Below are 17,639 nucleotides of genomic sequence, written 5' to 3' on the forward strand. Positions count from 1 at the left end.
AGCAGGCTAGAAATATGTTCCTTGGAGTGCAAGAGGCTGAGGGGTTATGTATAGAGGTGTATAAAATCATGAGAGGAATAGATAAGATGAATGCCAGGGTAGGATCATAGGTTTAAGGTGAGAGGGGAAGGTTGAATAGGAACCCCAGGAGCAACGTTTCCGTACAGAGGGTGGTGGTATATGGAACGAGCTGCTAGAGGATGTAGTTGAAGTAGGTACAATAACAACATTTAAAAGACACTTGGAAAGATAGGAAAGGTTTAGAGCAAGGATTCTCAACCTGGGGTAAATTTACCCCAATTTCGCCTACCCAGGGCGTACATTTGTTGATTCTGGATTTGTACATATTTTTTCTCATTGACTGACTGTGTTTGGTTCTGGTATCTGTTCATCATTAGTTGTTCATAAATAAGTGAAATAACATTGTCGTGCTTTAAAGTTGCCAGGGGTAAATGGGACGAAAAAGGCATTTAGGCCAAACACAAGCAAATGGGACTAGTTTAGATGGGGCATTTTGGTTGTCAGGGAGGAGTTGAGCTAGGGCGCCTGTTACCATGCTGCATGACACTGACTCTGAGAAAAGTTCAAAGTGATTTCCAGGTTTGTTAAATTACACCTACGTCACTGAACTTTTTAAACCCATGTGTGTTTGAGGGAAGCTGTTCAGCGAAACTGTTCATTTGTACTCTTGTGACTATGAAGTGCTGGTCCCTGTCATTGGATTTGAGTTGTAACATTCTTAACTTTTCTGCCTCCAAATGTCCAGTTCCCATTAGTTATTTTGCTAAACTACAAGTGTCTCATTTTGTCGATCAGCTCAGAATACTTCTCATATACTGATCCACCGCTGTTTGTCTTTCTTGTTATCAATAAGTAGGTATTTACTAAGAATATCAACCTTGGAAAGAGTGTTCAAGCTCTTGAAAACTGATTCAGTCCTTGAACGCTACATAGCACGAACCACAGCAACTATGATCTTCCATAGATTGTGTCTTCTGTTTCACTATGAGACACTTTGGTTTTACACTGGAATGGTTATCTGGTATTACTGATTATTATTTACTATCTGTGTGTGATTGCATTTATGGGCCTGTTAGGCTGCAGCAAGTAAGAATGTCATTATTCTGTCACTGTTACATATAATGATTAAACACTCTTGATTCTTTGACTTAATTTTTATGTTGCATCAGTGGGCACACTGAGTAATGGATAAAACATTTTTTTAAATGTCATCAGAAAATGAGACCAACTTTATTTTTTCGTGAGTTCCATGATATTAACCTTATTGAATATTACCTTCCTTGCATTATTCTTATTCTGTAATCCATTTGTGTAAAAACTAATTACAATTCAAACTTACTCTAATCACATTATAATATGTAAATGTCCTTCATAAATCGCATTTCACTAAACAAGATCCAGTTACGAAGCAGGATAAACTTCTGCAGGGTTCTGTTGCTGTAACAGTCTCTACAAATATTTCTCAAAGTTAAATTAATCTGCGAACACATCCTAAATATGAACTTTATTAAGTGTTGAAAACATGAACACTGTTTCATACATTTGTATATGTAATCATGAAAGAATACCAATCAATTGGAGATAATGTGCTAAGTATCTGACTCGAGTTGTATTGCGTTTTGAAGTCAATGCTTTCGGACTGTTCAGAGTCCATGCACAGTGTGCTCGAGATGAAACACAACTGATCCACCAGACCTGCAAATCTTTGTAATACTTTCAAAGCCAGTTTATTTATTCGTTGATCCATAGCCAACAGATCCCTCAAATCAGCCTAACAGTGTACCAAAAACAGATGGAAATGGAGGTGAGCCCATTTGGATCTCAACTTTTATTGGACTCTATGTATCTCAAATTAGTTAAAAACTGGCTGATCCTGGGTGGCAAAGTGGTAGAGTTACTGCCTTACAGTGCCAGAGACCCGGGTTCAAGCCTGACTATGGAGTACAGAGTTTGTATGTCCCGGTGCTCTCCCACACTACAAAGAACTATAGGTTAATTTGAAGATTAATGGCCTTCTGTAAATTGCCCCTAGTGCGTAGGATAGAATTAGTGCACGGGTGATATCTGGTTGGTGTGGACTCATGCACACCCTGTATCTTTAAAACTACAACTAAAAAACTAATTCCGTAATACTTCCTCAAAATATCTCCAAAGTATCATTTGGTGGTAAATAAATTGCAGATATAATGTTAAATATTTTCAGAAGCCATGTAGCAGTTGAAGGTACTAACCTTTGATGAGAATAAGTAATGATATAATTTGGATCAAACTAAATGGATTTGTCAAGAATATCAGATGAATAGTCATATAAAAGCATGTTATGCTTAGGCGAATTACCTTGTCCTTCCCTAATAAATGGACCGATGACAATTTATATAGAGTGAGACATCAAGAGTGTTTCCTTGTCATATGTACCGGCAACTGAACAATTAAATGTTTAGTTGCAGCATTATAACTGCCCCCTGAATGCAATAACATGCAGATGAATGTATAATAATCAATGACACAATAAATTAATAACCGTAATATGAGGTGATCGTAATAGTGCAAAACTAGTCCATTGAACAACCAAAGAAACAGTCCATAGATCAGAGTTGCTGAGGTTAGTGTTTTGTAGTTTGCAAGAGTCTGATGGTTGTTGGGAAGAAGTTCGTGAACGAAGAGGTCACGGTTTTCAGGCTCCTGTACCTGCTTCCTGAGATGAGAGTGTGCCCAGGGTGGTGTGGGTCCTTGAGCTGGCTACTGTTTTGAGTCAGGGTCTCCTATAGATCAAAGATAGACACAAAAAGCTATAGTAACTCAACGGGTCCAGCATCTCTGGAGCAAAGGAATAGGTGACGTTTCAGGTTGAGACCCTTCTTCAGACACATCTTCTATAGATCATTTTGATAGTGGGGAGGTTAGGCTGTGATGTGACCAGTCAGTCTGCTTTATTAATCAATCTTATTTTGAATGATCAGCAACCAATGAACGTCCCCAGACTGATTGTGAGGAGCAGCGAGAGAGACTGCAAGCAGAGATGAGCCGGCATGGATCTCAGCGACTGGGACTCCACATCCCTCAGTGTGATGAAGCAGGGAGGTTCAGGACTATCCAATGTCACGGCAGCACAGGCCACTGCTGGTGTGTGAATGAAAGTGGGCGTGAGATTCCAGGAACCAGGACCCCACCAGGAACTGGTCAAATACGCTGTGGGTCAGCAGGTCAGTCGGTACTTTCATAGTCAAAGAGTGATACAGTGTGGAAACAGGTCCTTCGGTCCAACTTGCCCACATCGGCCAACATGTCCCAGCTACACTAGTCCCACCTGCCTGCGCTTGGTCCATCTATCTATATTTAAAACTCTGTGTGTGTCTGGCTGTGTGGCTGTGTGTGTTTCTGACTTGTGGCTGCCAGCCTTTGATTCGTTGCTTCGCCAACACCCCACCCACAAACGCCCTGATTTTTTCCATTTCGGTAGAGATTTCACTTTTCATTCCAAGTATCCACTCCTGATTAAATTTCGTTGTGTTTATGTACACATTTTTAATAAAATCCTACTCTCCCCACTCACTCATTTTGTCGCCTTCTGCTGGCCAGCGACCATAACGGCTGCTGGCGCCCGCATCTCGCCTCAAAGACGCCATTTAAAAACAGCCGCACTGCTGATTCCTGAGCCGCTTGCGTTGGAGGACCACGTCTCCCGTGGGGGCTACGGGTAGGGAATGGCTGCATTGGGGGAGCATACCCAACGGGTCTGCACTTGGTCTAGTATCCCTCTAAACCTTTCTTATCCATGTACATGTCTAACTATTTCTTAAACATTGGGATAGTCCCAGCCTTAACTACCTCTTCTGGCAGCTTGTTCCATACACCCACCACCCTTTGTGAGAAAAAGTTACCCCTCAGATTCCTATTAATTATTTTCCCCTTCACCCCTGGTCCTTGATTCCCCTACTCTGGGCAAGAGACTCCTGCTCTCCGAGGAATAGAGACCCAGCCTACTCAACCTCTCCCTATAGCTCACACCCTCTAGTCCTGGCAACATCCTCGTAAAGGTTTAATTCAGCAAAATTGGTTGTTAGTGGTAGATGTATGGTAGAGTGTAGTCTGTCAGTTATAATGACCTCCCACCATCTGGTTTAGTTTAGTGCGGACACAGGCCCTTCAGCCCACCGAGTCCGCGCTGACAAGTGATCCCCGTACACTAACACTATCCTACCCACCAGGGACAACTTACAATCTTTACCGAAGCCAATTAACCTACAAACCTGTACGTCTTTGGAGTGTGGGAGGAAACTGGAGCACCCGGGGAAAACCCACGCAGGCATGGGGAGAACGTACAAACTCTGTACAGACAGCACCCTTAGTCAGGATCGAACCTGGGTCTCTGGTGCTGTAAGGCAGCAACTCTACCGCTGCGCCACTGTGCTGCCCTTGGTTCCATTCATGACTTTTTTAAATCATGAGGGGAATAGATAGGGTGAATGCAGAGACTCTTTTTTCCCAGGATAGAGGAATCGGGAACTAGAGTGCATAGGTTTAAGATAGAGGGGAAAATTTTAATAGAAACCTGAAGGCTAGCTTTTTCACACAGATGGAACGAGCTGTCATAGATTGTAGATTGTAGTTGAGGCAGATCCAATTAAACTATTTAAAAGACACGGACAGGTTTGTGGATAGGAAGGATATTGGCCAGATTCAGGCTAATGGGAATAGCTTAGGGTGGGCATCATGGTCAGCATGGACAAATTGGGCTGAAGGACCTGTTTCTGTGCTGAATGACTCCCACCTATTTCAGAATGTTTGGGAAATTATACTGATCTCTTTTCTCCACTGCTGTTTCTCTGTCTTCTTTGAACTTTTTTAATGTGAATTCACAACTTGTTCCTTAAGGGCCTGCCCCACTTGGGCATCATTTGCACGTTACGCAGATAGCGCGTGAAGATTTTGTACATACCAAAATCCTGGGGCACCACGCGTCACTGCCTACGTCACCATGAACCATGCGTGTGTAATGTGAACCATGCTCGCGTAATGTTCACCATGCGTGCATCACGTGTGCGTCGTGATGCGTAAATGATGTCGCGTAAATAGCGAGCAAATGACGCCCAAGTGGGACAGGCCCTTAACTTGTATCACGTTAATTTATCCCTTGTAAACTCCATTTAAATAAAACCTACACAGGCTCAATCAACAAAACAAAATCCTTCCCAATTATACTGTGGCAGGAACATTTCTGTTAGTGATTGCTGCCACTCTTGTTCCATGAATGCTTCCAGCCACTTTCCTACCTCAGCAACAATGATCTACTATGAAGTTGGTTTTGGTCGCACCTCGGACTTAGGGTTTACACTAGTAATTCCTCATAATCAACTAGTATTCCTCATATCACTCTATAGCTTAGTATACCACTAGAATCTAGGATTCTATCGTGCCAGGAGTTACAAGTATTATTTCTTGTTTGCGTGGGGTGCAAAACAATCAGTGACAATGAACTTACAATAGTAGATGTGAGCCTTCAGACGTTTTGGATGATTTGCTGACATTGGTATGATTCTGCAGTGAACCAAACTGAATGATTTTTACATAAATGTTTCGAGCCAGTTTCTTACCTCAGCAACTATGATCTAGATAGACGCTACGAGATAAATCCGCCATGATTGATTGGCGGAGTAGACTTGATGGGCCGAGTGGCCGAATTCTGCTCCTATCACATGATCTTATGATGATCTGCTATGGACTTGATTTTGTTTGCACCTTGAATTTAGGTTTTGCACTAGTATTGTTGATTTTTAATTCATTGTATTGTATAATATCTGTGTTATGCGTTTACGGGCCAACTTGCGTAAACTGCAGCAAGTGAGCGTTTCATTGTTCTGTTGTCGGCGTATATATGATGATTAAGCACTCTTGATTGTGTCCTTTCTTTCCTGATTAGAACAAATTGAACAGCCTAAGAATGCCTGTGCTCGACACCATGAGCAAGTGCAAAGGGAATTGAGCGCACATGGATCTGATCCTCCCGTTGGGGTCTACATTCCCCAGTGTGATGAAGAAGGGAACTACCAGGAAATGCAATGCCACAGCAGCACCGCTCACTGCTGGTGTGTGGACGTAGAGGGGCAGGAAGTTCCTGGGACCAGCAGAGGTCCTGGCAGCGGTCAACCACGCTGTGGGCAGACAGGTCAGTCAGAGTTAGAAAAAATTCACTGATGTTGCGTAACCGGTGCTTTCATTGCGACGGCATATTGGTGCATCTAATGGGTTAAAAACTAAATTTTCAAAACTTTCGAATTTTTATTATAACAAATATTTTAATATTAAAGCTGAGTATAGAAGATGGGACATTATGTGAGTTGAACAAAGCGTTGGTGAGGCCGCATTTGGAGTATTGTGTTCAGTTTCGGTCATGAAGATTTATGATGACGTTGCCAGGACTTAAGGAACAGAAGCAAAAGTTTACATTTTGTGGTTTTGGAAGAATAAAAAATATTCAGAGAGGGGCAAAGATTCTTTACATGGAGAGTGGTGAGTGCCTTGGAATGCGCTGCCAGAGCCGGTAGTGGAGGCAAACACAAAAATGGCATTTAAGAGGCTTTTAGATGGGCACAGAGATATGCAGGGAATAGAGGGATATGGATCACGGCAGGAAGAGGTGATTAGTTTAACTTAGCGTCGTGATCAGGACAGACATTGTGGGCCAAAGGGCCAGTTCCTTGTCTGTACTTTTTTATGTTCTATGTCATATTTAACAGACACTTGGACAAGTAAATGGATAGAACTCAGGCAAATGGGACTAGCCTAGATGGGACGTCTTGCTTGATAGGGACGTTGGACTGAAGAACATGTGTCTGTTATAAAACTCTATCATTGTGGATGTAGAAATGTCATGCTGAAGATTTTTATTTCTGCTGGTTAGAAATGCATGGCGTTTTTTTTCAATTAATCAGCACCGACGGAGGCTCCAAAAGCGCCTTGTGCCGAGCAGCGGGATCAGCTGCAAGAGGAGCTCAGCATCCACAGAGCTCGCCCCGCTGTGGGAGTGTATGTCCCTCAGTGTGATGCCCTTGGCAACTTCAAACCTCTGCAGTGCCATGGCAGCACCGACCAGTGCTGGTGTGTGGATGAACTGGGCCGAGAAATCCCTGGGACCAGGACCCTTCCTGGCAGCGACCAGCCAAGATGTGGGCTGCCAGGTCAGTTGGTGCACTTCAATTTTGGAGCATGTTGGAATGATTCCTTTTGGGAAGTATGTCATTGCGTTAAGAATAACTCCATTGGTGCTTTGTATGATTTGGCAACAAAGGGAATCCGATACTAATCCGATAGTAAACCATGTATGATTTGAAATTCCATAAACAGAGCTGTACACTTGGACACTTTGGTCCACTTTGTCCATGCTGGTCAAGTTGGCGTATTCAGTAAGACCCATCTGCCTGCATTTGGCCCCATGTCCTCTAAACCCTTCCTATCCATATATCTGTCCAAGTCATAATTATTTACTTCCTCTGACAGCTCATTCCAGATACGGACTATCTTGTCAATGAGAAAATAATCTCCGAAGACCTTCTTAAATCTCTCCCTTCTCAACTTACGCTTATGTCATCTAGTTTTTTCATCCTCTACACTGGGGAAAAAAAGACTGTGAGCATTTACTTTATCCATGCTCCTCATGATCTTTTACACTTCAGTAGAAACATAGAAAAATAGTTGCAGGAGTAGGCCATTCGGCCCTTCGAGCCAGCACTGCCATTCAATATGATCATGGCTGATCATCGAAAATTAGTACCCCGTACCTGCTTTTCCCCCATAACCCTTGATTCCTCTAACCCTTGATTCCTCTACCTATAACTCTTTCTTGATAACATCCAGTGAATTGGACTCCACTTCCATCTGTGGCAGAGAATTCCACATATTCATAACCCTCTGGGTGAAAAAGTTTTTCCTCATCTCAGTCCTAAATGGCCTACCCCATATTCTTAAACTGTGACCCCTGGTTCTGGACTCCCCCGACATCGGGAACATTTTTCCTGCATCTAGCCTGTCCAATCCTTTAAGAATTTTATATGTTTCTATGAATCCCTCTCATCCTTCTAAATTCCAGTGAATAGAAGCCCAGTCGACACATTCTTTGATCATATGTCAGTTCCGCCATCCCGAGATTTAACCTGGTGAACTTACGCTGCACTCCATCAATAGCGATATTGTCCTTCCTCAAATTAGGAGACCAAAATTGCACACAATACTCCAGGTGCGGTCTCACCAGGGCCCTGTAAAATTTCAGTGGGACCTCCTTGCTCCTAAACTCAAATCCTCTCGCAATGAAGGCCAACATGCCATTAGCTTTCTTCACTGCCTGATGTACCTGCATGCTTACTTTCAGTGACTGATGCACAAGCACACCCAGGTCTCGTTGCACCCCTCTTCCTAATCTGACACCATTCAGATAATAATTGGCTTTCCTGTTCTTGCCACCAAAGTGGATAACCTCACATTTATCCACATTATACTGTACCTGCCCACTCACCCAACCTATCCAAGCCTCCCTGCATTCTCATAGCATCCTCATCGCAGCTCACACTGCCACCCAGCTCTGTTTCATCCACAAACCTGGAGATGTTACATTTAATTCCCTCGTCTAAATCGTTAATATATATTGTACATAAGTGGGGTCCCAGCACCGAGCCTTGTGGCACCCCACTAGTCACTGCCTGCCATTCTGAAACAGACCCATCAATTCCTACTCTTTGCTTCCTGTCTGGCAACCAGTTCTTTATCCATGTCATTACTCTACCACCAATACCATGTGCTCTAATTTTGCACACTAATCTCTTGCGTGGGACCTTGTCAAAGGCTTTTTGAAAGTCCAGATACACCACATCCACTGGCTCTCCCTTATCCATTCTACTTGTTACATCCTCAAATAATTCCAGAAAATGAGTCAAGCATGATTTCCCCTTCATAAATCCATGCTGACTTTGACCGATCCTGTCACTGCTTTCCAAATGCGTTGCTATAACATCTTTCATAATCGACTCGAGCATCTTCCCCACTACTGATGTAAGGCTGTCTATAATTCCCTGTTTTTTTCTCTCCCTCCTTTCTTAAAAAGTGGAGTTACATTGGCTATCCTCCAGTCCACAGGAAGTGATCCAGAGTCGAGAGAACATTGGAAAATGATCACCAATGCATCCACGATTTCTAGGGGCTACCTCATTGAGTACTCTTGGATTCCGACCATCAGGCCCCGGGGATTTATCTGCCTTCAGTCCCAACAGTTTACCTAACACCATTTCCTGACTAATGTGGATTCCCTTCAGTTCCTCCCTCCCACTAGATCTTTGCTCCCCTAGTATTTCTGGGAGATTGTTTGTGTCTTCCTTAGTGAAAACAGAACCAAAGTACTCGTTTAACTGTTCTGCCATTACCAATAAGGTCACCCTCAGCCTGCTGCACTCCAAAGAACAAATGTCCCAGCCTATCCAACCTCTCAAGTTGTGACTCAATCCTTATAACGTGTGGATATGTTTATTTAAACGTTATACTCTCCCATGATGGTTTTATTGGCAAACAGAATTCTTGCCTTGAGGGGATGTGAATTGGGGCCAGGTTGCCTTAAATTCTGTCTTGAGCAACTCTGCTGATCTTTGATAATGAAACCAGAAAACGCTGGAAACACTTGGCAGGTCAAGTTACAAATTGTTCCTTCTACTTGATTTTGTATACAACTCCCCAATTTGGTTACAGCACAGATCACTGATTTACTAATCCAAAAATGGCAGCAACTCAGTGGTTTCTCTGCACATTTGAAATGAGGTCAAAAGTCATATAATTTGAGCAATAGTTTATGAAGAAAGAGGGTTGACACAGATCTCTTAATTTCTGATGAGTTCCAAACTGAAACATCGCCTGCCCATTCCCTGCAAATGCTGTCTGACCCCAGAGTTCCTCCAACACTTTGTCTTTGGCTCAAGATTCCAGCATCTGTAGTTCCCTGTGCCTCTCAATTTTAATTGGGTTTTTTTCTGTTAAGGTTTTTGGCTCTGAATTTACTTATGCATTATTTCCACCACAAAACAATTTCAAACTTGCCTGTTCCTAAACCGTTTTTTTGTTCAAATTGATTTGTGCAAAAACCTTTTCATCGAGTCTTTATCAAACATGTTCCCAAAATCAACCACACCCCATATGTACCCTCTTCAAAAAGTATCCCTTAAATAAGACAACTTTGAACTTCCCTTTTAAATTTTAAGCTATTCCTGATCAGATTATGTAATTAAAAGTGATCCTAAATTTTATCCATTGCACAATTTAGTTTAGAGACACAGCATAGAAACTGGCCCTTCGACCCACCGAGTCCATGCGAACCATCGATAACCGGTACACTAGTTTCACATTATCCCACTTTTGCATCTTATACACGAGGAGCAATTTTACAGAAGCCAATTAACATACAACCCAGCACGTGTTGTGAATGTGGGAGGAAACTGGAGCACCTGGAGAAAACCCACGTGGTCACAGGGAGAACCCATGTGGTCCAACACATCTGTGCCGACCAAGATGTATTCAGTATTCAGTATTTACTTTAATGTCATTTTAACTGAGTATTTACATACACAGATGAAACAAAAAAATTGGATGCCCCATCTAATCTCGTCCCACATGCCCATGTTTGGTCCACATCCATCTAAAGCTCTCCTATCCATGTACTTGTCCAAATGTCTTTTAAATGTTGTTATGGTACCTGTCTCAACTACTTTCTCTGGCAGCTCATTCCATATACCCACCTGTGTGGAAAAACTTGCCCCTCGGAAATTAAATCTTTCTCCTCTCACCATATACCTAGTTCTTGATTCCATGGAAAAAGACATTCATTCACATTCAAGTGCATTCATTCTATTTCCCTCATGATTTCATACTACTCCGTAAGATCAACCCTCAGCCTCCTGCGCTCCAAGGAATAAAATCCTAGCCTGCCCAAAATCTCCATATAGCTCAGATCCTCTAGTCCTGGCAACATCCACATAAATCTTCTCTGCACTGTATCCAGCTTGATGACATATTTCCTGTAGTAAGGTGACTGAAACAGAACACTTAAAGTACTTCAAGTTTTATATTTGAAAAAATAAAGGCTGCATGAATTATGCATTCCATGCAGTGAATTTATTCATTATAAGGAAACATTGATCAGTAAAAGGAGATTGCACATTTTAACCAAGTTGCTGTGTGATGCGTTGCAGAGCCCCTCCAGCGACCACAAACAGTGTGCGAACGTTGGCGCTCCAGCCTCCTGGAGCACTACGGAGGTAGTCCAGCTGATGATCAGTACGTACCTCGGTGCACTGAGTTTGGAGAGTTTAGTCCTCTGCAATGCCATGGGAACAGTGGTTACTGTTGGTGCGTGGACCAGGAGGGTCGCGAAATGCCAGGAACCAGGACGGAACCGGGCACTCCACCTGCATGTGAGAACTTGCATCTCTTACTTTGGTTGCAAAGCAATAACTTTTTAATGGTCGAGGAAAAAACGATAAAGAAGGATGATATCTAGTAAAGATTTTACTATTTGCTTTTCAGAAGATAGGCCAGTTTATTTTCTAGAAATAAAAAGTTTGCATTTACTTAGTGTGAGTTTATAAGAACAGGGAAGAGAAGTGGTGGAAGGGGAGGGGGGTTGTTTGTAGGTTAATGTTCGATTCAATACTCACAAAAATATTCTTAATTAATAGCAGCAAAAATGGATAAAATAGCATGGTAACCATGGTGCCTTTAATAAACACACAAGCTGATGATATTGTTTCTGTGTTCACCAGGTATACCCACTGTTCCACCTCCCGTTACCCAGCCAACTACAGCATCAGTTGTGACTGTACCACCCGCAGGAGCCTTCCTTCTGTACGCTCAGGGACAACACATTGGGTACCTGCCCCTGAATGGTACTCGGCTAAACAAGAACGAAGCCAGGAGCCTGTTAGCTCTTCATGTAAAGTATCTACTTCAATAACCTTCTCCATCAGAAACTCTCCACAGGGGAATGGAGAGTGCGGCTGATGTAATGTAAATGGTTTATTAAATTGCACTCAAGCTTATTCAAAAGCACTGGAATGGGAAATGTTTATAACTTGGCAAAAGAGATGGATGTCTTGATAGTGAAGGCTGAGACCATATGTTTCAGATTTCCTTACGGCATAGAGGCTGTTAGGCCCATTGATTCTATGCCAATTTCAGAGTCAACTCATTAATCCCACTTCGCGACTTATCAACAAATGTTCGTATGTGAAGGAGACTTGTCCACAGCAGGGGAAATGGATTTGAGGTGTAGGATTCACCTTTCATGTTGTACAAATGGTTGAATATATTTTTATCCATTTTTAATTATCTTGTTATTTCTATGAAGCCTGCATTGTAGGTGCCCTGAATTTCTGCGAGTGTCTGCTGCCAGCTGAGTGAAACCCACCCAGCCAGGTTTTTGAGGCAATCACTTAGTTATAGAGTAATACAGAATGGAAACAGGCCCTTCAGCCCAACTCGTCCATGCCGACCAAATTGCCCGAGCTGAACTAATCCCACCCACCAACCTTTGTCCCATATCCCTCGAAAACTTTCCTATCCAGTTATCCCATCCAAATGTCTTTTAAATGTGTTATTGTACCTGCTCAACTACCCCCTCTGTCATCTCGTCCCATATACCCACCAGCCTCTGTGTGGAAAAAGTTGTCCCTCAGGTTCCTATTAAATCTTTCCCCTCTTGCCTTAAACCTGCACCCTCAAAGAAGGCCAAGGCAGGCTGCAGATTACAGTGGCTGGACCTGCTCCAGGTTCATCTGCTACAGCCTCCATCGGTGAGGCAGCACCTTGCTGTTCCGGCTGAGGATCTCCAAGTCCCAATTGAGCTTCCAAACTTCACGATAAAGCCATATGGTTGTGGCACTTAGAGCTGTGAGGGCAGTGTCTTGGGACATCTTAAAGGCTGGTATTGGTATTAGTTTGTTATTGTCATGTGTACTGAGATACAATGCAAAGTTTGTGTCTGTGCTATCCAGTCAAATCAGATTATACAATACATGAGTCAAGCACACATGTACAACTGTTAATGCAAAGAGAAAAACACCAGAGTGCAGAATATAGTGGGTTTTCTCCGGATTCCTCCCACACTCCAGACATACAGGTTTGTAGGCTAATTGGCAAAATTATAAATTGTCCCTAGTGTGCAGAATAGTGCTAGTGGACAGGGTGATCGCTGGTCGGTGCAGACTCGGTGGGCCAAAGGGCCTGTTTCCATGCTGTGTCTCTAAAGTCCAAAGTAAAGTGCTTCAGTGGTTACAGATTAAGTTGAGCAACTTAAAGACGAATTTAAGGCTAAGGCATATATATTACATAAGATAGTAACAGGGGCCACGTAGAGAGTTGCCATATCAGATTTGTACACCGTGTAATCCAAATGCTGAATCTCTAGTCTACAGTGTTACAATGAAAGAAAAAGCCCAAGGTCTGCAATGAAGCAGCTTGGAAGATTGGAACTACAACCTAGATTATGGAGGACTGTTCAGCGGTCTGATAATAGATGGAAAGAAGCTATCCCTGAATCTAGTGGAGGGGAAGATGCTGTTCCTGAATATAGTAAGGAAATTAAGCATTAAGGGATAAAGGCAAGGAAGTAACCTTGAACTATGTCAAACCAGCTAAGATCCTATTGCTCAGAGGAGATGGTTGATGGAGTTGAATGATCTGCTCTTCTAACTACTTATGGTATTCTGTGAATTTGCGCTGGAGACAGTGCAGAGTGGATTCACCAGGATGTTGCCTGGGCTGGAATGTTTCAGTTACGAGGAAAGATAGAATAGGGTGGACTTGTTTACCGTGGAAGAGGAAGCTGACAGGAGTTGTGATAGAGGGGCACAGAATTATGAGTGGCGCTGATAGAAAGTAACTGTTCTCCATAACAAGAGCCTGAGAGCAAAGGTTTAAGATAAGGAGTAGCGAGGTAGTGGGGAGCTGAGCATTTTATTTTATCATTTTCTTTAGGAGGAATATGGATCAAATGCAGGTAGAAGGGATAGGTTTAAATTGGCATCATGTTCAGCGTAGACATTGTGGGCTGAAGGGCTTGTTCCTGTGCTATTCATCCAAAAGGGTGACTGCAATCTGGACAACATTGTCTCAACAGGTGGTGGACGCAGGTACGCTTATAAAATGTAACAGCGCCTGGACGGACAGGATCTATGAGGTTATGGCTATGACCAAGTGATTGTAAATTGAATTAATATAGGTGGGTATTTGGGGGTTAGCATGGACGTGGTGGGCTGAAGGGCCTGTTTCTATACCCCATGACTCCTATTCTGGTTCACTTGCGGCCTTCAAGAGGAATGCTATCTTGACCCTACTGGGCAAAATCCCAATATTTCCCACAGTGTAAGATACAATTTCCCTAGGAAAAGCAACATCTCCTGTCCCCCACGCCAACATTTAGAATTCAGCTGAAATGATGCATAATTCTAATGCAACCTGTATTGGGGGTGACTCAGACTATCTCTGAACAAGTTGTTATTCCCAATCCCAGGAATTTGGAATTGATAATTTTTGGTAGCTTTGATGTTATTAATTAATGAGCATCTAATCTGGTTTCATTAAGGTCATTGCAGAGATTCAAGATACAGGAAAATGAGAGGAATGATTATAGCCGCTGTTGATATCTGTGGGCAACCATACACGCCAAAGTGATCAGACATCTTGTGTAACTGCAGTCATTTTCTTTCTATGACTGCACATTGGCAACTTATGCTTTTTTAAAACATTACTGCCTCAATTTTATATACATGTTTTTTGATTAATTTAATCGTTTAAATATAATAATAATAATAATAAATTTTATTTATGGGCGCCTTTCAAGAGTCTCAAGGACACCTTACAAAAATTTAGCAGGTAGAGGAAAAACATGTAAGGGGAATGAAATAAATAGTAGACATGACTAGTACACAAATTAAAGACAGATTTCAATTCAAAACACAATATGAGGCAATTCATGCACAGATGAAAAGGGAGGGGGACGTGGGGCTAAGGATAGGCAGAGGTGAAGAGATGGGTCTTGAGGCGGGACTGGAAGATGGTGAGGGAGACGGAATTGCGGATCAGTTGGGGGAGGGAGTTCCAGAGCCTGGGAGCTGCCCTGGAGAAGGCTCTGTCCCCAAAACTGAGGAGGTTGGACTTGTGGATGGAGAGGAGACCGGCTGATGTGGATCTGAGGGACCGTGAGGGTTGGTAAGGGGAGAGGAGGTCAGTGAGATATGGGGGGGCCAGATGGTGGAGGGCTTTGTAGGTGAGGACCAGGGTTTTGTATAGTTATGTTTTATTATATATTATATAAATATGAGTTATGTTTCATAATTGGACAACGTAGACTTCAGGCTCAAGAACAGCTGCTTCCCAACAATCCACAGGCTCCTGAACACAGCACAACACTAACCTCAGCAATTATCATCTTCTGTGAATGTATCTTTGGTTGCACTTATGATATCCGTTTTGCACTATTATGGTGCTTAGTACTACTGATTGTTAATTTATTGTATTATTATATATTATGTGTTCGTTATTACATTCATGAGCTTGTTCCGCTGCAACATGTAAGAATTTCATTGCTCTGTAGCCAATACATATGACAATTAAACACGCATCACTCTTGATCTAAATAATCAAAACTCCAGTAAAATTACATGTACAGCCTTGGAAAGAAACTGGCAGCATTTGCACAAGTGAATTCACACGTGGAATTCATTATTGTTTAATACAAACTTGTCTCGATGTGAGGTTCTCTAATTATTTTACAGATCTGTATGTCTGCCCAGAGTGGGTCCATTTTAACTTGCCAGGTTCTGGTCTGTGAGACAATTAACTTTTATTTTGCTTTATCTTTCCCTTCCAAGGGTTCAATTATTATTGGTATTGATTATGACTGCAGGGATAAGATGGTTTATTGGACTGATGTTGCAGGCCGAACTATTAATCGAGTTAGCCTGGAAGCTGGTGCAGAACCGGAAATAATAATTAATTCGGGTAAGTTCTCAGTCATTCAGGACGTGAAGATTAATACGTTTTTACATTACACGTACAAAAACCACGAGTGCAAGTAAAAAACAACGGTGTAAGCATTTTTTGAAAAGAAAATTGTGTAAAAGAGTTTAACAGACATAATGAATATTAGGGATATTACTACTTTTTGAAGGATTGGACTGAAAGTGGAGCGCTAAATATTACATTGTGCTAGTTGTCCCTCCTTGCCTCATTTGAGGTAATGTTCATTATGTGTATTCATTTGTCCACAGTACCTTAATTTATCCCACATTTCCCCAGATCTGTGGGGCCCCGAGTAATTTGTCTGCAAAGAGGAAGAGAAAGGAAAGCGCCTACATTACAGATGTAGATGGTTTCTGATCTCCTTCCTGTACACGACTTTCAACGGGCCCTGCAGAATTGCGCATAAGAAGCAAATACAATCAGACCTCGGCTGAATATTTGCTGAGGACAAGGATCTTCAAATTGAAAGCTGCCCAATGGTGTGGATTTTTAGTCAACACCATTCACTGACTTTAGGAGAGCAGGAAAGATAATCATGTTTTCTTTTGCACTTCACTGCCATTTTAACTTGGAAACACTGTTCTACTAAGATGTAAAACAGATTGCAAGTTCATTGTTGCAAAAAATGCAAACAGGAAACCTAGTGCGCTAGTGTGTTATCTGGCAGGGACAAAGCATTTCATTAATGTCAAGGTCTAAAAATGTTTTGTAGAAACACAGAGTAGGAGCAGTCTTTGAGCCTGCGTCACCAATCAATGACATATCTCACACTCTACCTGAGATTAGTTGGCACATACCCGTTAAACTATAAAAATATATGTAATATTTTATATTTTTTTACTTCTGCTTTTATTTTAGGATTAACTAGTCCTGAAGGTCTAACCCTGGACTACCATCACAGAAGGATGTTTTGGACTGACAGTGGATCAGATAAAATAGAAACTGCTGCATTTGATGGTTCTGAACGGCGAGTTCTTGTAGACACTGATCTGGTAAACCCCAGAGCAATTGTAGTGGATTCTGCTCATGGGTAGGTTTTGCATGGAGCCAAAATGTTTACCGATTTAAAATAATGGACATTAGCTTGTCTATATTGCCAGTCATACAGCATGGAAACAGACCCTTTGGCTCAATTTGTCCAAAATGCCCCATCTAAGCCAGTCCCACCTGGCCCATATCCCTCTAAACCGTTCTTACTCATGGACCTGTCTAAATGTCTTTTAAATCTTGTTATTACACCTTCCACTGGCAACTCGTTCCACAGAATTTTTTTCCAGAAAATACAAAGATCTCAATTTATTTATTTCCATTTAGACATTTAGCTTGCATCACCTGTGTAGACAGCCTGATTACACCTTTTAAAAGTTGTCATGCAAGCAGCAGGTTTTCCAAAAATTGCAATTGCAATCTAAATTACATGATTAGAATAATTTTGTAGAGATGTTGTTACCCCTCAATATTATAATCTGAAATCCATGCACTGTTTTTAAGGATTGCGAGCATTTCCATTACAGTGCACTGGTCCAGCAGTAATGTTCCAATGGAACTAAAAGCCTGGGGCCAACAAA

At 42.1% G+C, this 17,639-nt stretch overlaps 1 protein-coding gene across 31 annotated transcripts in view; it reads left to right on the forward strand.

Annotated features, from left to right (window-relative positions):
• Positions 1-17,639, forward strand: part of nid2 (nidogen 2) — a 119,150-nt gene that overhangs the window by 95,554 nt on the left and 5,957 nt on the right. For all 31 annotated transcript variants that reach the window (XM_033027303.1, XM_033027312.1, XM_033027300.1 and 28 more), the window contains 7 exons: positions 2,982-3,224; positions 5,942-6,187; positions 6,954-7,199; positions 11,244-11,465; positions 11,814-11,983; positions 15,921-16,050; positions 16,930-17,101. In XM_033027303.1, the coding sequence (XP_032883194.1) occupies positions 2,982-3,224; positions 5,942-6,187; positions 6,954-7,199; positions 11,244-11,465; positions 11,814-11,983; positions 15,921-16,050; positions 16,930-17,101 (1,429 nt within the window). The remainder of the gene's footprint in view (positions 1-2,981; positions 3,225-5,941; positions 6,188-6,953; positions 7,200-11,243; positions 11,466-11,813; positions 11,984-15,920; positions 16,051-16,929; positions 17,102-17,639) is intronic.

Source organism: Amblyraja radiata, chromosome 9 (assembly GCF_010909765.2).
Source record: "Amblyraja radiata isolate CabotCenter1 chromosome 9, sAmbRad1.1.pri, whole genome shotgun sequence".
In the NCBI taxonomy this organism is placed as follows: Eukaryota; Metazoa; Chordata; class Chondrichthyes; order Rajiformes; family Rajidae; genus Amblyraja; species Amblyraja radiata.